The sequence below is a fragment of the Zophobas morio genome, unplaced genomic scaffold, assembly GCF_036711695.1.
Source record: "Zophobas morio isolate AGI-343-1 ecotype UQ-CSIRO unplaced genomic scaffold, CSIRO_AGI_Zmor_V1 ptg000012l, whole genome shotgun sequence".
NCBI classification, from domain to species: domain Eukaryota; kingdom Metazoa; phylum Arthropoda; class Insecta; order Coleoptera; family Tenebrionidae; genus Zophobas; species Zophobas morio.
The window spans coordinates 21,142,062-21,166,633 of record NW_026972117.1 but is presented as its reverse complement, the minus strand read 5'-3'; the positions used below and the strand labels follow the sequence as shown (position 1 = coordinate 21,166,633).

Below are 24,572 nucleotides of genomic sequence, written 5' to 3'. Positions count from 1 at the left end.
CATGATGAGTCTATACTTGTGATTTATTACTGCATTAATATTTTTTGGATTTGCTTATACAGGGGTCTTAAAAAAATTAATGACTTGAGTCAATTTATTGTCTTGTTTATATAAAAAATTGTAAAACTGAATACTTTGAAATTTTGCAGACGTTTTGAAGTTATTGTAAACATTGTAACTTTCTCGAAAAAATGGATTGGATTACGTCATCTCAAAATTCTATGATGAATTCATTCTAGTCCAACTAATTTCTACGTGACATTCTTCCGATGTATAAACCTAAACACTTTCAAGTTATTTTTCTTACCGAGGATAACCTAAGAATGTACAATAATTATATTATATTTTCTCGATATTTAATAACCCCTAGACAAGGCCGTAGTTAGGAGGAAACTAGGGGATGCTGAGCCTCCCCTAGTTCTAGACAAGTTATAATTAACCAAATGTGAATTACAACATCGAAAATCAAAATAAAATGTAGGAGTAGTATTTTATTCAATAAGCGGAAGTCAGAGCAATAAAAAAGTGTGGACCGTCGGCATTGTGAACCAGTTATTGCAATTCGTAGAAAACATCTTTTAGTTTAGTTTCTCTGTTTCACTCTCACGTATTCAATCTCGACAAGCGTTATCACTTAAATTACGAATACTATAAAAATTTTCAATTCAGTCTTCAGTCGCATCTCTGTTATTATGTACGACAGACGTGATTAAATTGTTTTGTTATTTTATTGATTATTATAAATCACTATTCAAGAACAGCAATAATACAATAGCACGTTTCTTTTACTCAAACATTAGATACATATTTTTATTTTAGCTTATAATGGTTGCCATAAAAAACAGTAAAATTCGCAAAATCAAATCTTTTAATTTTTCGAAAAAGCTGGATTTGACAAGCTGTACTTTATAGGCGAGGGAAGTTCTGTCGAAATAATCTTCGACCAATTTTTAACATCTGTGTTACAATCATTGTAGTGTCAACACATTGAATCTTAGTATATTGAATGTTTAAAAAACAAACTTGACAGGCAACGCCAACTCTAATTTATTTTAATTTCGATCGTACCTAAGAATATGAGAGTGAATATTGTCAAAATGTTCATGTAAAATTACCCGACATAAATTTTTTGTTCTACTGTACAGCGTACAGCAGATTAAGTTAATTTCATTCCCAGTCTATTTAATTGGAAGACGAAATTTAATTTTCGCTCGTTATTTTGCAGACGAGTATATTTATATCAACGCTACAAACAGGTAAAAAATCGCATAAAACGAGACACATTTCATTTATTCATTGTTTAAATCTGACTGGCTGTCACATTCAATTGGAATGGGATTTACTTGATAGTAAATTTGATTGTAGTGTCAATCAATACCAGAATGCTGCAAAAAGGAGATTAAAATTTGTCAAATCCTTTGGGGCGTTATTTCACAAACGGTGAATATTTTGGAACTCTGTACCGATAGCCATGTTATTTATTAGTAGCGTTATTCAAAATTATTTAACTGACAAACTAACTTTTGTGAAGCCACACTAAAGTACTTTTGTACTTAAGTGTGGCTTTTAAGTTATAGCGATGCGACCAAAATAGTTTCAGTCCTGAAATTGCAGTATCGATTGATAACATAAAATATTCAAGCCTGGATCAAATTGTGTGGAAACTACTTAGCTTTTTGCTCCCTACTACTTAACCCCAAGAGTTAAGAAGCTTTTCGCTGATACAAAAGCAACAACGTAAGAGTTTCGGACAGTCCTGTTTGTGTTGTATTCCCTACACACTTTGACTCTAGTTTACTAAAGTACTTTTTTCAGCCTGAAGACATGGAAGACTTGATTCGTTTGGATTCTGCATCGGACATCGATGACTTTGATCCTTTGAAATCGAATTCTTACAGCTCTAGTGCTCCTGCACCGCTCAGTTTATCGAATCCATTGTACACCTACGAGAATCACAATACCAAGCAGAACGGTTCGGTGCCCAGCAGGAATGATCAAGATCTACTCCAGGAGTATGGCTTAGATTTTAAGAGTTTTTCAAGTGTACAAAATCAACAAATATTCGATCCATTTGCTAGCACTAGTGCGACAAGTAACAAAGTCAATTCTCAAAGTCAGTGGACTAGATTTGATTGAAAAGTGATATTAAAAGAGTTTTATACAATTTTTATCAGTGTGCAAGATGTTTTTATTTACAAATTTTATTTATACATGTATGTAAATTTTGGCGAAAGTTATTGCAAGTTACGTAATTTAAATTATAATTTTTTTAACGTGTACGTTTCCTGATGATATTGTAATTAGGTAATAAGAAACGTGAGCATACCTAAAGATGAAGACTACTCCGTTACAAAGGGAAATTCTAGAATTAGCTGTGATAATCATCAAGTTGTTTACGTTGAGATCATTTTAAATCGATTTATTTTGTTATTAGTTGTATGCACATGAATACAGTAAAGGCATCATTTTGGTTTATCGTGAATATCGGCACGTAAGAAGGGCTCGTCGACCAATAGAAACACGAAAGTAACAATTGAAAATTTTATTACGTCATATGGAACTTAAATATAGGCTAAGCTATAATACTGTGATTGTAACTGTATATTCACCTGATTAAAAATGTAAATGCCTCCATAATTTATTAAATTTACAACCACCTTATTTAAAAACAATAAATAGATGAAGCGGACGACACAATAAGTTACTAAGTCAATAAATAATAGGTAATTTTTGCTACAGCGAATTTCTTCTATGAGCACAACGGTGAAAATATCAAAGTAGGTATGACTTATTATAATCCAACCCTGTGAAAACATGATGACGAAACGTATTGCTTAAATTAATTATACTACTCCTTTATTATTCCATTAATTTTAATGCTTGAATTGCAGATTGTAACCTTTCCAACTCGATGGTGGTCTGCGACCATTTCTCGCTGTTCGTTTGTTGTACTTCTGGGGGTACTTTTGTTGCATAATCGGCCGCAGTCATCGCTTGATTCAGCTTATTCTTTGTGTTTTCCAAGAATTCCAGCTTCTTCTGTATTTTAGCGATCTCTTTTGATGGTTCTATCAAACCTTTGAGTAGCAAATTCACTTGACACTTGTCAGAAACGGTGATTATGGCGCAACCTTGAGGAGCTTTTTCGTTGACCCCGATTTTGGAGCAGTAGGAGAGAGTCTGCAGAGCTTCTATGTACTTGGTAACTGTTGTCTCTGTAGCGGAGTCGCTACATTGGAGATAAGCTGCAACAAAATTGATATTCTAGTAAACTATGTCTAAAACGGACACAATCAACCGCCATTTTGTGCCACATCAAGATTACGACACCGAAGATTTTTGAGTTCAAATGACGTCTTTTATGACATGGCCAAAATAGCAAATTACTAAATAGACTTATTTCAATGAAGAAATGTATACGATAATTATAAAATGGCCTACATCAAGGTGGCTTTGAAACTGTGAATGTTGTTTATAACCACCGCGGTTGTTACGGTTGATGACATAACCTAGCTTTTTAAGCATTTTCGGTGTTCGGTAGAGCACAAAAACCCGTTGGTGTTGTCAACATACATTTTTTTTAACATTAAATTTCAAAGTTTGCTAGACGAGTTTTTTCTAGAATATATGCTACCGAATGATCGAAAAAGTCGTCTAGTAGGACATGAAATGAATTTTTTAAATAATGCCTGCAACTATTTGACAGTTTTTTTTACCGTAACTGTCAAATCGAACAAGGAACCCGCTAGTGTTGCCACCATAACATTTTTAACATTAAATTTCAGTGGTTGCTAGGCCACTTTTTTTCCTTGATCATATGGTACACTGTGGTACATGAAATTTATTTAACATTAATTTGAGATGGCGTTATTAATTTCCTAGCAGGGAGGCAATAAATAAGTTAAAATCTTAATAAAACCTAGGTCGTAAGGTATTTTTTCGGACTTGAGTACGGTTAAAACGTCATTTTTTTTTAAATGTCGAAGAACTTGCACGTAATGATACGTATTTTTTTTATTTTATTTTAATTTTTTTTCAATAAAAAGCACGAATTCAAAGTTCTCCGCTCAAATTAATTTAATTTAATTTAATTAGATCTCGCCGCCGTCAACAGCCGAAAACAATAAATTTGCATCTTCCTATTCTACAGACTGCGAAGTCAGCAAAACGTGGAATTGAAGTTTCATAAAAATTGCCAGATTATAATATTGCCTTTGTTCCGGAAGTAAATAAAAATATTTTTTTCAATAATTATTTTTCAGTCAGAATGTCATTTTTATTTTCTGAGCGTAAGCTACGGAAGTATTGTAACCAAGTCTATTGGACGACTGGCTAATTTTATGTTTTCTCGACGTTTCATAACCCCTAAAGTACGAAAAATACTCTCCCGTTTCCGTCCGTCTGTCTATCTGCCGTCTATCCGGATTTTTATTGGACAGATAATCTTAGGAGTATCGTGAAAATGGAAAAAGGCTAACCAAAATTTGGATAATCATCTCCAGCAACAACACGATGACGTCGTCTCCAAAATTTACATTACTCTTTAATAACGTCCCCAAAAAATGATGACGTCACCCTCAAATGTTCTTTAAATTTTATAAAATAAGATGCTTTGCATGTGTGATTTATGAATCCGTGTTGAGCTTTTACCCTTAGCATCCAGAAATTGCAGAAACCGAATACTGAGAAATGTTAACAACAATTTTACCGAATAAGTGTTCTTCAAATTTGTGACTGTTTTTGGGAAAAAAATTGAGTAGTTAGGTAAACAGTCCTCTGAATTGAGAACACAAAATCAGTCAAATGTCATGTTTTTTTAACCGTTGATGCTCGTAATTTGAACGTACTAATCGAATTTTTTCGAAATATAAATTTAAACAGTCGGAGTTTGGCTGATGCCAGGTATTTCGCAAAGAAATTGCGAAATGCTTGGGCCAGCAGAAGGAACTTTTAGAGTGGAAAATCGAGAACAATTAGAGTTAGAGACTTGAAGTTGGAGTTGGCTCGACGAAAGGTCAAGACTGTGATAGTGAGTGTCCCTTCAAGACTGCTGAAGGAGAAGATAATGACTACGTAAGTACCAAGCCAATATAATCAATTTTGTGGTTAGTTTAGGTAACAAATCGTAGAGTAGGAGAGAAATGTTTTAATTATAACACCCCGAATGGTCACAGGACGTGACATACGTATATGGTGGAGGCGCCGGGCAAATTTTGAGGTGACATCATCAAACTCTTGAGATGATTACATAAATTATGGTTGATGTTTTACCATACACACATTATTCATATACAGTATGTCCCCGGATTGAGTGCACAAGAGGAAAAAAAACTGTATTTTCTATTTCACAAAAAAATGACATAGGCATAACATTTTTTGCTTAATTCAAAACGAATAAATATGCAAGTAAATTTTTAATATTATCAGGCTGTGTCCTTAAAATCGAAAAAAACTAAAAGTAACGAAAACTTAGAAATATGAAAAAATTAATGTTAAGAGTACAGGCCAGGAATCTTGAAGTTTTAATTGCAGATTTATTCGTTTTGAATTAAGCAAAAAATGTTATTCCTATGTCATTTTTTTGTAAAATAGAAAATACAGTGTAAAAAACGTAATTTTATAAAAGTAAAAAGGCAACACTACACCTAATGCGTTAATATTGTCTTCCCAGTTTAAAGTGGTTTTTATGATAGGTCCATTGTGTCGAAGTTGATGATGGGGACAATGGAGTAAACTAGCCATAAATAAGAAACTGGTCGGTTCTTTGCAGGGCCGTACTTTGTTATTCAAGTCATTTTGTCCGTCGTGGGGTAATAATGAAGTGATAATGTTTATTATCTTGTCATAAAAACCACTTGAAACTGGGAGTACAATACTTCCGACTTACTTTCTGATTTCTTAGCAACGATGGTGACTGAAATCCACCTTTATTTTTTTTAGGACAATAACCATAACAACCAGTAGTCGTTAATTGTTCTGCATTATTATTAATAAAACAAGCTTTTACTTTTCATTAATAAATAAACAAAAAAAAATTTAATAACACATTTATAAATTATAAACAAAAGCAAAACCAACAAAAAGAAAAATACATTAAAGCATAGTCAACTAAATACTATAGAAGATGTTCAAAATTCCTGCATTGTGCATATCAGTAAGTTCGTAATGTTTCCGAATTTCGATCATTTTTTTGTAAAAATTAGTCATCAGGACTTGCTAAGAACAAACAGATTTTGGCAAACGGCATACCCTCTAAGAAAAGAGAGGGTGGGTGGGCGGGGCTAGTAGCTGCAAAAATAAGATCGATTTTGGCAAATGGCATACCCGCTAGGAAAATAGAGAGCGGATGGGCGGGGCTAGTACCTACTAAAATAAGACCGACTTTGGCAAATGACATACCTTCTAAGGAAAGACAGGGTGGGTGGGCGGGGCTAGTACCTGCTAAAATAAGACTGATTTTGGCAGAGGTACCCTCTAAGATAAGAGTGATTTTGGCAAATGAGATATCCTCGAAGATAAAACTGATTTTGGCAAATGACACCCTCTAAAGAAAGAAAGAAAGAAAGGGCGGGTGGGCGGGGCTAGTACCTGCTAAAGTAAGACTGATTTTGGCAGTGATACCCTCTAAGATAAAACTGATTTTGGCAAATGACACCCTCTAAGGAAAGAGAGGGCGGGTGGGCGGGGCTAGTACCTGCTAAAGTAAGACTGATTTTGGCAGTGATACCCTTTAAGATAAGAGTGATTTTGGCAAATGAGATACCGTCTAAGAAAAACGAGAGTGGGTGGGTAGGGCTAGTAAGGTAAGACTAATTTTAGCAAATGAGATACCCTCTAAGATAAAACTGAGTTTGGCAAATGACACCCTCTAAGGCAAGAGAGGGCGGGTGGGCGGAGTTAGTACCTGCTAAAGTAAGACTGATTTTTATTATTATTATTATTATTAATAGTCTTTCAACAGGCTAGGGCCCCTTTAGTGAAAGACATACATGTGAAAAAGGACACAAAAAATAAAAAAAAAAGAAAAGAAAAAGTAGAGAAACATAGAATACATGAAAGTGAGTGCAGGATAGTAGCTACCATTATAATTTGTAACGGAATTTGATTTTGGCAGTGATACCGTCAAAGATAAGAGTGGTTTTAGCGAATGAGATACCCTCTAAGAAAAAAGAGGGTGGGTGGGTAGGGCTAGTAAGGTAAGACTAATTTTAGCAAATGAGATATCCTCGAAGATAAAACTGATTTTGGCAAATGACACCCCCTAAGGAAAGAGAGGGCGGGTGGGCGGGGCTAGTACCTGCTAAAGTAAGACTGATTTTGGCAGTGATACTCTCTAAGATAAGAGTAATTTTGGCAAATGAGATACCCTCTAAGAAAAAAGAGGGTGGGTGGGCGGAGCTAATACCTGCTAAGGTAAGACTCATTTTGGCAAGACATATCCTCTAAGAAAAGAGAGGGTGGGTGGGCGGGGCTAGTACCTGCTAAAGTAAGACTGATTTTGGCAGTGATACTCTCTAAGATAAGAGTGATTTTGGCAAATGAGATACCCTCTAAGAAAAAAGAGGGTGGGTGGGCGGGGCTAATACCAGCTAAGGTAAGACTAATTTTGGCAAAATGAGGATACCCTCTTAGATAAAACTCATTTTGGCAAATGACATACCCTCTAAGAAAAGAGAGGGTGGGTGGGCGGGGCTAGTAGCTGCCAAGATAAGACTGATTTTGGCAAATGAGATACCCTCTAAAATAAAACTGATTTTGGCAAATGACACTCTCTAAGGAAAGAGAGGGCGGGTGGGCGGGGCTAGTACCTGCTAAAGTAAGACTGATTTTGGCAGTGATACTCTTTAAGATAAGACTGATTTTGGCAAATGACATACCCTCTAAGAAAAGAGAAGGTGGGTGGGTGGGATTAGTACCTGCTTAGATAAGACAGATTTTAAAGGACGTATCCTCTAAGAAATATAATTAGAAGCTCAAGATTGTTTTAAATTGGACCAAAAACAGGTCAGGTCAAAATTTTCCAAAAATAGTACACCAAAGTCCTCCAAAATTCTTTTAAATAATGTACAAACAAATCTCCATTAGCTCCCAAAATAATACACCATGGGTACCCAAGTCTCCCGAATTAAAAAAAAAAAAAAAACTGCGGCACTCAAGACTTTTTCAAATTCATAAAAAGTAAAACACTAAAAGCTCAAAAGATTTTTTCAAGTTCATCCAGCAACAAAACACCAGATTCCTTTAAATTTATCCCTCTACACCAGGGGATCTAAAATTAACTGCGAACATTTTAAACGTAGGGTTTTGAAAACTTTGGCAATTTTTGTGTCTTCGCTTTATATGGTCATGGGCGAAAGAAATATTAACTAAAAGTTTTTTTACTAATTATTGTGATAATGAATATGTTGTTTAGTTGTTAAACGTAGCAAAGGAACCAATTTTAAAATCTTTGTAACTCCACCAAAATGTGAGAAATAATTTTTTTTTACTATTTTCCCAGACTCACCAGTTGATCATTAAGAACGTAGTGGAGAGTTAATTCGTCATTTTCCAGACACCCGGTATAATTTGAGTACAATCCATCCGGTAGTTTCGGAGATTACCTCTCAAATAAAAATCGACACAGAGTACACACAAACGCAAACAGCGGATCAATTTTTTTCATATTCTAAGGGTCATAAAACGCCGAGAAAACATTAAAGTAACCGTTCGCCGGATGGACCCTATTATAGTACTTCCTTGGAAGTAAAAACAAATCAACAAGAAGTATCAGACTAGTACAATCAACTTACCCTCAGTTTTTGTTTTATTGGGTAGATTATAGTCACTCCGCGCAGACCTAATCGCTTTGGCTATTTTCTGCACAAAATCGACCTCATTTTCAATGGTCTCATTCCTCCAGGAACACTCGCTAGACTCTGGGTATGGGGCTACACATATACTGGGAATGTTATCTTTCACTGATTGGGGTCTGGGTAGTCGTTGGTAAAGCTCCTCAGTAATGAACGGCATGAACGGCGAAAGAAGACGCAACCCCACCTCTAACGCTCTATACAATGTGACTTGTGCGGTTTTTTTAGTAGCTGCGTCACCACTCGCAAACACTGGTTTCAAGTATTCCTAAAAAATTGTCTCCGTGTTTCAACCACACGAAAATTTAATTTTTCCACTTACCAAATAAACATCGCAAAGTTCATACAACCACACGTTGTAGATAGCAGTGGTCACTGTTGGAAAATCGTACGTCATAAACCCTTGATTAGCATCTGCCACAGCAGACGCCAACCTGCTCAACATCCACAAATCCATCACTTTCTCATTCCCTACGAACTCCCCAGTTGCCGGAGCCACAAAATCACTGCTGAAATAGCTGAGAGCGAACCGCGTCGCATTCCATATCTTATTACAGAAAAATCTGTACCCCTGCACTCTCAGAATATCCAAGTTGATGTCACGTCCGGAGCACATCGTGCATAACGCAAACCTTAAAGCATCCGTCCCGCATTCCGGAATTCCATCAGGATAATCCCGCTTCTGGCCGGCCTTCGCCTTCTCAATCTCCGTCGGCTCCAAATTACTATTAAGCAGCTGTTCGTGCAGATTCTCCAGGGCAATCCCGTGGATCACGTCCATCGGATCGATCACGTTGCCCAAGGATTTGCTCATCTTGCGACCGTGGGCGTCGCGTACTATCGGGTGGAGGTAGACTTCTTTGAATGGTAGTTTGCCCAGGAGTTTTTGGCCGAAGAACACCATCCGCGCCACCCAGAAGAAGAGGATGTCGTGGCCGGTTTCGAGAAGGGAAGTCGGGTAGAATACTTGAAGATCTTCGGTTTCTTCCGGCCAGCCGAAGATCGAGAACGGGAAGAGGGCGGATGAGAACCAGGTGTCGAGGACGTCTTCGTCTTGAGTGAGGATGACGTCGTCGATGGTGGTTTTGTAATGTTTGGCCGCTTTTTCGCGAGCCTCTTGTTCGGTGCGACCTGAAACCCAGTGGGCATTGGCTTCGGTCTGAAAATTAAATTGAGTTGATTTTTTATATTTTCGTCACAGAAAATAAATTTATTTTTATGTATTTTCATTAGCAGACAATTAAAACTTGCCTAAAAAATTCCTTCGCTCCCTGAAGCAATTTATTTACTCTATGAAACTTTGGTCATTTTTTCATTTATAGCCTCTGAAAGATTTAATTTTCAGCAGCTTTGCGTTACTAAAAATTGAATTTGTCACATAGCAACACCAATCAGGTCGCTTACAACCAGGAATAAGTCGCAAAGTTGACTTAAGTAGGGTAAAATATTTTATTTAATCAAAATTAAAGAAAATAACATATTTTTCTCTCTGTGTTGGATCATTTCACATTGTTATTGAAATATTTGTCTGGTTCTGTATTATTGCCCTATTCTGCATGTTTCTGTTTTTCTAACTAATGAAAAGACGCTTAATATTATTCACATAACTCACTGAGTTAACCAAGATCGCAGGTTCGATCCCCTCATGGGCCTTTATTTCTTGCCCTGTCTGGTCTTTTTTTTTTCTAAAAAATTCGATTTGTTTGATTGTACTTCAGAAACGAGGGAAATTCTGCGAAATAACAAGAGATCAATTTTAAATAACTCTGGAGTTATTTAAAATTGTACTGGTACAAGCAGAGCAGCATGTTATGCTAGATATGTACGACTTTTGTTATTTTGTTAAAAACTCAGCCTTTTTTCATAAGACAAACAAATTTTTGATAAATACGATGTAACAAACAACAATATCCTTTTTACTCTCCTCTCTAAATGTCTTGCCACTCTGTGTTAAATAACTCAAAAAAAAATGACAATACCAGTGAGAGTGTAAGACACCAACTGACACCCTATATATTTTTTGACACCTTACAAAAATTTTTTTTTAATTTTCGCAGTTTTTCTGAATTCTTTAATACATCATACTATAATCACTAGAGATGTACCGACTGTAGGTCTGGCCGACTAACCGACTAGCCGATTGTTCGGCCAGTACAAACCGACTGTTCGGCTTTGCTAAAACCGGTTTATAAATGCGACAGACAGTGTGTTTTTTTTTTCTATTTCTCTGACTACCTTAAAAATTTGTTTTATTTTCATAAAAGGAATAACTAAAGTAAAAGTTCCTTTCTTTTCCAAAAAATGTGTTAAATTTGTTTGGATAATTTTAACATTTAATTTTTTTAGTAACTCAGTACAAAAATAAAGAATAACACAATTTAGGGCCAGTTTATAAGTACAATATTTTAACTGAGAGTAAGTTGATCACGCATTTAACAAGGCCATTAGCGCCGTCTGATTGGCGTAGAGTCGGTCACATGGTAGTGTGTCGGCACAATAACACGTCGGTAAGCAGAGAAAGATAAGTGGCCTCGTGGTTCAGTGGTTAGGATACTTCCCAGGAGAGCGAGAGGCGTGGAGTTCGAATCCCACCGAGGCACAACATTTTTCTCTGCTTACCTTCAATACTTTAAAGCGGGGTTAAAAATTAAATCGCAAGTCAACATTTAATTGAGGTTCTATAAACCGGGTTTAATTGTTTTATATACTATTTTAATTTTAATAAAAAAAGCCGACCGATCGGCTGTTTAGCCGACAGTCGCCGAGGCTTATCCGACCGAGTACTAATAATAAAACGATGGGGCGTATCGTTCTTAATTTTTTTGCGAGGAAAACCTCAAGGCGGATTCATAAACCACGAGTACAGGAAATAAAAATAGGTCGAAGTTTATTTCGGCAAAACTTCACTCGCTCCTGAAAATTAAAAAACCAGATTTTGGGAGGTTCGTTTTCTGATAACCTCTATCATGTAAAAATCAGCGGCATAAAGAACACCACCGTGGGGGCGCAAATTGCAAGGGATTGTACAATTTGGACAAGTACGAACAATGTAAAATATATTTACCGCAGATAAATAACCAACGGGAAAAAATTGCCTCTAAATTTAACTTCAAGTGTTTGTTTATACATCGGAAGATTGTCACGTAGAAATTTGTTTGATTTAAATGAGTTTGTTACCTCAAAACGGAGGACAAAAATATTAATTAAGCTAGAGTCGAACGGAATGTTCTGAATGTTATTATAATTCTTATTAAATAAAGACGTGTATTCTTCTTTTACGAGAAAATGAGGTGGTTCACTTAAGAGCGAATTGATCAATAAAAAATTTGTTGTGACGTCATGAACATAGATAATACACAGCGTGGGAGAAAGAGAAAAAAAAAAACGGCCAAATTGGGCATAAAATAATAAATCTTATACTCTGTTAATTTCTTTGTGAACATTTGGCCGTTCAGGGAAAAATTCAAAGCGGATTCATACACCACAAGTATGGGAGTACCACGTGTTTCTTTTATTTGATACAACCCCTGTAATTTTTCTATTTTTAAGGTAAATATATAGTTCTTTGACCAAATTTGTATCATTTTAAAAGATCACTCTTGTGATTTTTTTTTTTCAATTGTTGAATAACTTTTCAAGTATTGATTTTAGAATATTGGTTGCTTTTTATTTTTAGAAAAACCAATGTTTCCAATTATGAAAAAATATACCTAGTATTCCATAAAAAAAAATAAAGTTGACGTCATTTCCAGTTCTACCGGAAGTGATAATAAGTATGCGAGGTTGCCATCACATAGATCTTTTAAAATGATACAACTTTGCTCAAAGAACTAAAGGATTATCTTTAAGAATAAAAAAGTTACAGGGGTTGTATCAAATAAAAGAAACTCTATATATTATTGTATAACATTTCAATGAGTTTAAAATAGAGTTCTTTGAAATGAAGTCATCAAATTGTTGGTAGGGATGATTTAACAAATTTTGGTTAGCATTTTAGCATCTACATGATATTCTTAGTACACATATAAAATTTGACTACATTCGGTCCAGTAGTTTCGGAGATTACCTGTCTAATAAAAATCAACATAGACCTCTGACAAACAGACAGATGGAAACAGGAGACTACATTTTTCGTACTCAAGGGGTCATCAAACGTCAAGAAAACATGAAAGTGATCAGTCGTCCAATGAGCTCGATTACTTAGCTTACGCTCAGGAAGTAAAAATAAAAATATAGCGCCAAAACACCAACAACGATCGATCTCAGAGTATATTTTTATATGAACATTCATTTAATAATTTTTTGAGATGACGTCATCAACTTTCTAGAAGGGATGAATTGATTAATTCAAGTCGATATTCTGTAGCACTCTCATGGAACCAATTCATTGTAGTTTATGCGTTATCAATGAATTAGCATAGTTCCGAACAAAAAACTGGTTTAATATTATTAGGACACTTCCCTCGCCATTGAAGTATAAACGAACAAAAACAGATTCTTCGAAAAATTATAAAATTTAATTTTTCGAATTTATTTTTTTTATAATGTAATAACTTCTATAAATTAAAAGAAAGAATTGTGAAAGTATGGGTAAAGGACCCTGTTATGTGTATGTTTCCAGTGAGTTTTTCCATAAGAAAATTTTGTGATGACGTCATCAACATTCTATCAAGGACACATATATCAATTTGAATAGGTGCAATGTAATACTAAAAATATCAGTACTGTGTACCACTTATTGATTATATTAATGATAAACGAATAAATTTTGATTAAGGATTTACAATGCTTACTTATGACCTTACAAAGCTTGCAAAATTTCACAAGTGAATGTTACCAATTTCAAAATTAAATTGTTGTTATATAATTTTCGTTTTTTCAAAAATCTGGATGTTTACTCAAAACGGATTCATAAAGCACAAGTGCAGGAATATCTTATTCTACAAAATAAAAAAAAACATTTACTTTTATCAATTTTGGAGATGATGTCATCCTATTATTTATAAGTAAATTATTGGTTAACGTTTTACCACTTACACGATATTCCTAACATCCGTATAAACTTTTACAACAATCGGTCCAGTAGTTTCGGAGAATATCCCCCCAAAGAAAATGAACGGTTTACCATCTCCACAATATTCTTAAAATGCAGCTAAAATTTCGGAGCAGAACTTTCGAAAATTATCGCTTTAACCAGATCTCTAACAGACAGTCATAGGGAAACGAAATATTCGCATATTCTAAGGTGTGAAATGTTAAGAAAACCTGAAATGAGACAACTCGACTAAACTAAATTCGCCGGACAAATGCAGCAATAAAGCTCATGACCGACGCGTAAACAACGAACCTGGCGTTCCCATTGGTCAGATAACAAGGAACGTCACAATAGATTCAACTGGGCTTTAGCACCGGCTGCTCTTGCGCCTTTCACTTGATCACCTCATCTATTAGGCGGTAAAATTACAAGTTAGCCTCATACCTCAATTACGGCTTCATAGTACGACTAGATGTCACGGTAAAACCCTCCACTCCCAGCCAACTTAAATATATTCCCACCGTAACTGTTACATCCACCACCAAGTAATGACAACTCGTAAAAATTAAGACGAGAAATCCGTCGAAGAGCTAACTTTTATTTTTTGGCATAAAAAAATGGCGCCCGAGATCTTTAATTTAAAACTGTTTCATCTAGATTGACACAACCCGAAATTGTCAACCGATCTCGAGAATCTAATCTCAAGAATAAAGAATAAATTTGGAAGCGGTGATAAAACAGTTTTTGAAAGTCACCTGACTCGCTTCTCATTTTGTGGTACCAATGAAAACACGTTTTAAAAAGGTTCCGTCAATTTTGTTGTCATTTTATCGAAGGCAATTTTGTGGCAATACTAAAAAAGTGAACGTATAATACGGGGCGGAAATTCACTGTTCAGATTTAACTTATTTTAGTAACGATTTTCCCTAAAAGTTTTAGATAATTTTCCCTAAGTTATTATACACACTTCATAATTTTTCGCTCCCAATTTTAAGTAGTTAATTAGTAGCATTTAAGCTACTCTTAAACAGTGATGCATTTTGAATAAGGAATTTTGTAAGTTTTATTAGTTAAATTAATATTTTATGTTTATTTATTTTATTTCTGTGTTTCACATGTGCTTGATTTTAATGGGATTTGGTAACGATGTAAAATTGACGAAATTCATTTGACAGAGTATGGCATAGAAAATTTGGTTATTTTGTTCCTTGTAATTCTAGTACTTTAATCGAGATAAACGTACACGTTCGCGTGGTGGAGGCGAAGTGACGGGTCCGAGTCCCAATTGATGGTTTTTCTCTAATTGTCATTGTTCATGTGAATGTTTATCTGCAAAACCGTATTCCGCCGCCGTGAATCCTGCCACTTACAAAAAGACCTTCACTGTTGATTTTTTTTTAGAGCTAGGGAGGCTTTTGCAGCTAAGAAAATAATTCCTTTCAAACTTATTTCATACATTTTCTCTCCCTAGAAAATAGGAGTCGATAGTGTGCCCTATATACTTTGCATTTTGATTGAAGGTTATTTTTCCACCCTTGGGCTCACCACTTTCCAACTATTTTATAACAATTAATCAAAAGTTTACTTACACCTGGGGCTGACTTTCCTGTGCATCTACTCTTCAACCTCACAAAGTACGCCGGAATCCTATGCCCCCACCACAACTGTCTTGAAATGCACCAATCCCTGATCCCATTCATCCAATAATGCCACGTCTTAATGTGCATCTCAGGTATGATCTTCAATTCTCCAGAATCAACAGCTTCCACAGCTTTAGCGGCCATTTCGTCACACTTGACGTACCACTGAGGCTTCAACATCGGCTCGATGATATCCTTGCTGCGACTGCACACTGGCACCACCATAGGATTGTTCTTAGTTTCAACATACAAATCCAACTTCTTCAGCTCCTCAGTGATAGCTTTTCTAGCTTCAAAGCGCTTCATTCCCTAATAATAATAACAAACAAAAAATAAAACAAGATTAAAACTACACAGACAAACCTACCGTAAAAATGCCATAGTCCCCGTAAATGTACCCCTTATCGTCAAATATAGTAATAAAATGCAAGTTTTTCCGTTTTCCGACTTCGTAATCGTTAGGATCATGCGCAGGAGTGATTTTCACAGCTCCGGTGCCGAAATCCCTCTCTACAAACTCATCGGTTACAATCGGCAATCGTCGATCACAAAACGGATGAACCACGAATTTGCCGTGGAGGTGTTTGTACCGAGGATCTTCTGGATGTACAGCGACAGCGGTGTCACCAAGCATTGTTTCAACACGAGTGGTCGCTACCACGATCTTCTCATCGGAATCTTCCACCTTGTAGGCGAACGACACCAATACGCCAAACTCTACTTTCTCAGTGTAGCCAGGCACCGACAAAAATGTACGTCCTGGAATCTCGATTTTGTCCACTTCGATGTCAGAAATAGCAGATTTGAGAGTACACGACCAGTTGACCAGTCGGTTCGCTCGGTAAATGTAGCCTTCGTCGTGTAAACGTACGAAGGCCTCGGTTACGGCGCGCGACAATCTAGGGTTCATGGTGAATTGAGCCCTGTCCCAGTCGAAGGATGAACCTAATTTTTTCAGTTGGTGGTATATTCTGTCGCCTTTTCTATAAAATCGGAATTGTGTTAATGTGTGATGAATATTTCAATTTTTAAATAATTTACTCGTTCTTCCATTCCCACACTTTGTTAACGAAGCCTTCACGCCCGATATCGTGGCGTGTTTTCTGTTCTTCTCTCCATAATTTTTTTTCCACCACTACTTGAGTGGCTATGCCGGCGTGGTCACATCCTGGATTCCATAAACTTGTTTCACCTCGCATTCTGTGCCTAGAATATTTAAAGCAAGTGTAAGAAACACAATTTTAATATTCATGTTTTTTTTTTTTTCAGAAAAACACCAACACTGAATGAATAATATTTGACGAAACTGATTAAATAATACCCGTTTTGGCAGTTTTTTTTGTTTTCCACTATCTGTTTATTATATATTTTTTTAATACCTATTTAATGTATTGGAGCCGTTCTACACGTCACAGAATCACTCCCAAAATTAATATTGCAAATTTTGCAAAAAATATATTCTACATTTTTATAGTAAATTACGCACATGTTCAAAATATGTAAATATAATTAAGATCACAGAAGATGACATAATAAAAGCCATCTGATCAGATCCCAAGGTTCATAATTAAGGATTGTAAGTTCCAAATTACACTAGTTTACAAGGTTTTATATCCAAAGACAAAAATAGTTGAATCTGAAGGATTTTGGTTCGGGAAATTCAAATCTGAAAGCAGAAAAAATCCATCACGTCAGGTTTTTGAGATATTTATATAAATATACCCCGGATTTTTTTTTTTTATACAACTCTTATAACTTTTTTATTTTTAAATATACATGAACATATAGTTCTTTAAGCAAATTTTTAAAAGACCATTTAGGTAAATAAATAACATGAGTGTCAATTTTTCAAGCTACTAGATTGTCATCAATGTGTTATTTAAAATTTTTCAAGTATTGATTTTAGAATAATTGGTTGCTTTTGACTTATCTACGGGAAGTGATAATAAAAATGTGAGGTTGACCTCACAAAGATCTTTTAAAATGATACAAATTAGCTCAAAGAAATACAGGTTTATCTATAAGAATAAAGAAGTTACAGGGGTTGTATCAAATAAAAGCAACACCCAGTATATATTATAAACATTATGACTGAAAATTAAAAATGGTTAACACTAACGTTCTTTTATTGGCAGTACTGTCAGTTTCCCTTATAATAGACCAACAGTAACACATTTTCATCCCAAAAACCTTTATACCTTCATTTTAAGCAAATTTGAACAGGTCTTCCCGCTTCAGGTACTATAATTTTACCACAAATGTAACAAAACTGATTTGCACTTACTTTCCATGATCTCGAAGACATTTTTTATGCGACAATTGTGCATTAACATGAATCAGTTTAACACAAACGTGAAGGTAAAGCAAAGTTCATTAATTTGGATTTATGAAAAAACCTGACGTGATAAGGATTATCCGTTTTTGGATTTGTTATTATCAGCTACTCCTATTAATATTTAATACATTTTTTGAAACAGGGGTTTTCCCTACAAAGTGGAAGGATTCCAAGACGGATTTCCCTCCTTTCCAATATTCCTAAAATTTTCAAATTAATTCTACATTCTTTATCTATCCTATAGTGAAAGGTTATATACCAGAGCATCAGCATGATTTTTAAATTGTAGATCAACAATGACAAACCTTTAGCAAAAAAAAAAAAACAATTAGCAGAATCAGTCTTATCTTAGCAAGAACTGGCCCCGCCCACCCGCCCTTTATTTTTTTTTTTAGAGTATGTCATTTGGCAAAATCAGTCTTATCTTAACAAGTACTAGCCCCGCCCACCCACCCTTTATTTTTTTTAGAAAGTATGTCATTTGGCAAAATCAGTCTTATCTTAGCAATTACTAGCCCCGCCCACCCGCCCTTTATTTTCTGAAAGGGTATTTTATTTAGCAATATCAGTCTAATGCTGGCAAGTACTAGCCCCGCCTACCCGCCCTTTATTTTCTTAGAGAGTAGGTCATTTGTTAAAATCTGTATAACAATATACAAATGTCCCAAAATATTGAAACAAATATTTGAAGTAGCCGGAAACGAATAATTCAGGGTTACAATTTAAAATTATGTTCAAATAATAAAAAAATGTATGCTCCGAAAGTTATGCATTAAACTTGCATTTTTCGGGTCCATCAGGCAATTACTTTCACACTTTCTCGATGTGTCATTACTCAATGAGTACAAAAGTTTCCTGTTTCTGTCTGTCGATCTGTCGCCATCTGTGTCAATTTTTGTTAAACAATTAATCTCCGAAACTATTGGACCGATTGTTGTCAAATTTTATATGTATTGCGTATTATGAATACCCTGAGCAACAAGAAATTTGCCACAAGGATACTAATTGTAAAAATTTATTTGTTTTATGCTACTATTAAATTTGGTAAAAGCTTTTCTTAAAGTTTTCGATTTTTTTAAGAAAAATTTTCGTTTAAGCTTCATTTTCTGTATTTATTGTAAAGTAACTTTCATAAATCCGTTAAAAAAAGTTACGTTGCAATTTGAAAAAATATGAGTATATTTTATATAGGTAGGTCATATTTGCACTGTACTAAATTAAGCTTTCCCCTTTAAACTAAAACCAATGGTGTTTACGGAATTTTAATATCTCTCTCCGTCCTGAAGATATACGGCTGTGGAATTTTAACTGGGACACTCGGTATATCTAAAAAACTAACGCCAACATATGTTCAAAATATATGTACCTATAGCTGTTTTAGTAGTGCGAATGGATTTTTACAATCACATTGTTTGTGGTAAACAAAATTGTTAATTTTGTAGATAGTAAGACGTTAACCAAATTTTGTCTAATCAGCAACAATGTGATGACGTCTCCTCAAAATAGTACATAATAAATGAGTGTTGAAATTGTATAAAATAAGAGTCCTACTCGTGTAGTTTATGAATCCGTGTTGAGTTTTGTACCCAACGCATCCAGATTCATGGGAACATCTTCTAGATGTTTTAAAGTTATCGTAATCATGGTAAATTTTAATCAAAATATATTTGTTTAACCTCCCCCCTCCCCCTCTTGATGACGTCACCTCAAAATTTCGCCGAATAAATCCTATTTAAAACGTCCAAATTTTGTGATTAATTTTTTTAGAACTGCTTATACAGGCAGACTCAAAAAAAGTAATGAATGAGTCAGTACATTTTATTGATTAAATCAGGAACCGCAAAACTGAATGCTTTAAAATCTTGCATACGTTTTGAAGTTATCCTAAGCATGGTAAATTTTTAACCAAAACATATCTGTTTATCCCCTCAAAAAATAGATGACGTCATCTCAAAAGTTTGCGAATAAATCATTTTTAAAATGTACAAAATATGATGAATCTCTACTTGTGAGATGCATAGAGGGAAGTCCGTGGAAATAACCTTCGATCAATTTTTTTAAAGTAAAAACTCTAACTCTAAATTTTTACAGGTTAAAATTTTTTATTAGAAAAGACGAAATGTGATACGAAGGTTTTTTGATTATCAGTTTTCAAGGTAAATACATTCTCGTATAAAAAAGTGGTCATATTTAAAAATTCTCAACTCCCCCATATTTAAAGGTGAAGGTCCGAAACTTTGCCTAAAACTTTTTAATTAACTGGCCTTGGCAAATTGTATAAAAACTTTAGGAGTGTTTTGACTTATTTATACAGGGTGATTAAACTTGCAATGCGTCGATTTTCTCCTGATACAGTTCAAATGGAACACTTTGGTATTTTATAATGTTTTCGAGTTTGTCCTCACGTAAGCTTTCTTTTGATACAAAATTCGTTGAAGTTTGTCATAATAATCACACTGCATAAATAGTCGAAAAAAAACCTTATATTTTGCCTTCTTTTTCTTAATATATGTATATAGCCATCTTTTCATAATAAGAAACTTAAATCATAGTTAAAATGGTTTTTGCAAGGAAATATAGATTTTGCAATTATGGGGCGGAGCCTAATTGTAAAATCGATATTTTCTTATACAAATTTTCCATTTTAAACATGTTTCAAGTTTCATGTTGTGAAAAGAAGTCTACATATATTAAAACAAAAATGCAAAATGTAAACCCGCCCACCCGCCCTATCTCAATTGTGATGATTTTTTTTTATTCGCCGTGAACCAGGAGGGCATAGGTTAACTGCAAAATATTTATTTCTTTACAAGAAATTAAAAACATGTTCTTGCGTATCGTGTTGTTCAATATATATATTAAGAGAAAAAGGCAAAATATATATCTCCATTGTGATGATTTTTTTAATGCTTAGAAATTTAAAACACGTTTTTCTACCGCCCACGTTTTTTGGTTTTCTAATAGAACTATTAACGCACGCAAATGACGTCACAGCAGTTCGTTAATAGAGGAAAGGCGTTCTTTAATAGATCTGGTGTAATTTAGATCGGTAAGATTGGTAGCAATGACGAGAAATGTCAGGTGAATGTCAGTGGCAAATCTAAACTTAAAATTTTCCATGTTTCCGGACACGTAACTTCTTCGCAAGACATTTTAACCAATTTTAAATTACAAAAACTCGAATTGGTTCGAATTACAATTGTTGTTGTGAAAATTCGAACCTCAAATATTTCGTGGTTAGTGTCTGACCGACCCATCACCAACCACGACAAAAGTCCCCAGATTAAAAAAAATGCAAATTTCAATTAAATTTTGGGAAAAAACGTGTGCGGTAGAAAAAATAGTATAAATAACTCGTTCATAAGGCCATTGAGGCACTCATCCTTTATATAACTCGCGGCTTCGCCGCTCGTTCTATAAACTTGGATTCGTGCCTCAATATTTGCCTTATGAAACTCGTTCTTTAATATACTATTAAAATGGTAGTTAATGAAAACTTCATTACTATTTAGATCAGAGCAGGTATCGGTGGGGCTTAATCCTTGGCTTTACTTTATCCTTAATACACATAGTATTCTTTAAATAACACGATACTCAAGAACATGTTTTTAATTTCTTGTAAAGAAATTAAATATTTTGCAGTTAACCTCTGCCCTCTTGGTTCACGGCGAATAAAAAAAAAACATCACAATTGAGATAGGGCGGGTGGGCGGGGCTTATATTTTGCTTTTTTTCTTAATATACGTAGTCGTCTTTTCAGAGCAAGAAACTTAAAACATGTTTAAAATGGTAAATTCTTGTAGACAAATATGGATCTTGCAATTAAGCCCCGCCCCTCGATCTGACAACGAATCAAAAATTCATCACAATTGAGAACTGAGATCGTGGCGGGTATGGGTGGGGCCTAATCTTTGACATTATTTTTCTTAATATATATAGTATTCTTTGAAAACACTCAAAAACATATTTTTAATTTCTCGTAGAGAAATAAGGATTTTGCAGTTAAGCCCCGCCCCTGTGGCTCATGACGAATTAAAAGAAATCATCACAATTGTGATAGGGCGGATGGGATTTTTTTCTTAATATATGTAGACTTATTTCGCTAACAAGGAAATTAAAACATGTTAAAATGGTAAATTTTTGTAGTAATCGACATAAATCCTGCACTTTTCGTCTACAACCCCATATTTTCTATTTTCATAAAAAAAAAAACTAAATATGTAAAGATATACCGAGGTTTTTTTTAATTCTCAACAAAGGCCTATGTTCAATTTTAAAACGACAGAATGAACACACTGTTAAAATTCGATCATTATGCAACCAACATTACTAATTCGTGAAACAAAAAATTACAATGTTTTTTAACAATGTCAAAACTTTGTCACACAATATATAAATAGCAAGTTTAATTTTGTCAACAATGTTTATGTTCTTGACCCATTTTACCTAAGCTTACACTAAAACAACATAGCATCTAACAAGAAAATTCAGGGAATTTTGATTATTCAGTACTGACTACCAACAAACTTACTATATTTCACGGCCAACTCTATTTCGAAAAGATCGTGAATGGATAATACCAACCCACATTAGCATAACTAGTTGCATGATCAACACTCGTAATCAATTGACAGTCATTTTAAAACTGTTTAGAGATCAAAAAAATATCTATAAATAACAAAAAATTGAATAATTATAACATTAGAGCCGTTTACATATACATAATATATGTCAAAAAAGAGTATCGTATCCGTTGTCAGTAAATAGCAGGTAAGTACATTTAGATTATCGAATAAATTTAGATCATTAAATTATTATTAATTATCATGAAAAGGTTATCACAAAATTTCAGCACGATTAACAAGTAATGTAAAATAAAATTTGTAAAGCTGGCCAATTAGATAAGAAAAATATTATTACAGCATAAATGGATTACTTTTGCGTTATTTATCATTTATTTGAACTATTAAACTAAATAGTTGACCATTCAACTTTACTTCTATTGATAAAAATGATATAAAAAGATCAACTACAAAGATACACAATCAACTTTATTGCAATTGTAGTATAAGGAAAATATTTCCTGCCAATTATTTTGTATGAAAGCATCAGCAATAGAAATTGTTAAATGGGTTTACTTTCAAAAAATACTCACCATCTCACAATGGAATCTTGAATTGCATTAGTCAATGCATGACCAAGATGCAACGATCCTGTGACATTAGGTGGTGGAATAATAATAATAAACTTCCCCTTTGGATTTGGCTCAGAAACGGATTTTCTCTAAACAGAAAAAAATGCAAATAAGATTGCACAACAGCTAAATGAAAATCACCCCCAACCACCTAATTATGCAAATTATTACGTCAGCCAATTATTTTCCAGAGTCAACAAACACTCACCCCATATTCCGGTTTAAAGAAGCCCTGCTTCTCCCACCACGGGTACCACGCGGCTTCCACAAATCCCGGACTGTAGGCATCAGGCAAAGAATGCTCGATATCTTTCTTTTCACCCTCAGGGGTTGCAATACTGTACACAGCCGCTTCCTTCACCTCCTTTTTCTTCTCTTTTTTCTATGACAAAACCGTTTCCCTCAAATACTGAACCACATATGTTGTAATATTAACACATGCTTACCTCATTCTCTTTTTTGGGAGCAGCACTCTGCTGTTTTTCTAGTTTTTGCTTAAGTTTGTCGAGTTTGGCCTGCTTCTTGGCCTCCTTCTCCAGTTGTTTCGCTGTTTTGGGAGGCTCTGCGGTGCCGTTTTGCAGCACTTTTTCGGTTTCATCAGCCATCACTTAACACCACTGAGCACGTTGCCGAAGAATTTTGACAATGGAATGACAGGGCAGGGAAATGGCAGATGACGTCGCTGACGTAATGTCAGGTGGAACGTGAAACGTTGATAACCTCCAAAAATCTGAAGATAATTTTTTGTTGGTCGGTGTTTAAGTTGAAGTGAAAGACTCGTGAGTAATGTAAAGTGAATGTTAATGATCACGACCTTTTTGTTCAATCATACCACTCAGTGAACCGCTAATGGACTGAAAACTGGGGCACTGCATTCACCAGTTCACTACGTTTAAAAATCCCGCGCAGCAAGTGTAAATATGCAACCAACATTTCGCTTTCGCATGGTTGGTGGCCTTTTAATCATAAAAAAATTATGACTATATCAAGATATTGATAAGCTACTAATAACTCCCGTAACATTTGTTATTATTAGTAATATAGATTACTATTTACTGGTTAATTTTAAAATACAAGAAGCATAACTTTAGAAAACTTTTCTGCAAATTTAATGTTTTTATGTATGTTTGTTATCTAAAACCTCCAATTATTAGTTCAAAGATATAAAACTTGAAGTAAATGTAACGTTCTACTATTATAGATTGATGTTAAGAATTAGGAAACTTTTAAAAAGTTGTAGATGCAAGACAACGTACATTTTAGACCGACACCATTAGATTTGAATGCTCCATTTTATTTATTAATATTGAAAATATATGTGTTATTTACTTTTATGAACTGTCAGCATGGAAAGGACTTCCAAAAAAAATGACAACACAAGTCACAATCAGAGTTTTATATAAAACAGGATGTAATTCACAAATCAACTATATGTGAACATTTTGTGTATTTATACACACACGCTTTACAGACCCGCTGACAACGAAATGTATGTAACATAAGTACAACATTACGA

General features: G+C 34.6%; 2 protein-coding genes across 4 annotated transcripts in view; one reads left to right on the top strand and one right to left on the bottom strand.

Annotated features, from left to right (window-relative positions):
- The window catches only part of LOC135128016 (DENN domain-containing protein 1A), a 120,528-nt gene extending 117,891 nt beyond the window's left edge, over positions 1-2,637 (top strand). For all 3 annotated transcript variants that reach the window (XM_064054801.1, XM_064054799.1, XM_064054802.1), the window contains one exon: positions 1,816-2,637. In XM_064054801.1, the coding sequence (XP_063910871.1) occupies positions 1,816-2,136 (321 nt within the window). In that variant the 3' untranslated portion in view covers positions 2,137-2,637. The remainder of the gene's footprint in view (positions 1-1,815) is intronic.
- LOC135128013 (valine--tRNA ligase) lies at positions 2,528-23,845 on the bottom strand. Its single transcript, XM_064054795.1, has 9 exons — positions 23,503-23,845; positions 23,265-23,438; positions 23,018-23,145; positions 16,569-16,733; positions 15,895-16,510; positions 15,477-15,836; positions 9,175-10,011; positions 8,793-9,120; positions 2,528-3,245 (listed from the first exon to the last, which is right to left on the bottom strand). Exons 1-9 carry the CDS (start codon positions 23,659-23,661, stop codon positions 2,860-2,862), a joined length of 3,153 nt encoding a protein of 1,050 aa, XP_063910865.1. The 5' UTR covers positions 23,662-23,845; the 3' UTR covers positions 2,528-2,859.
- Between the last annotated feature and the right edge of the window lie 727 nt (positions 23,846-24,572).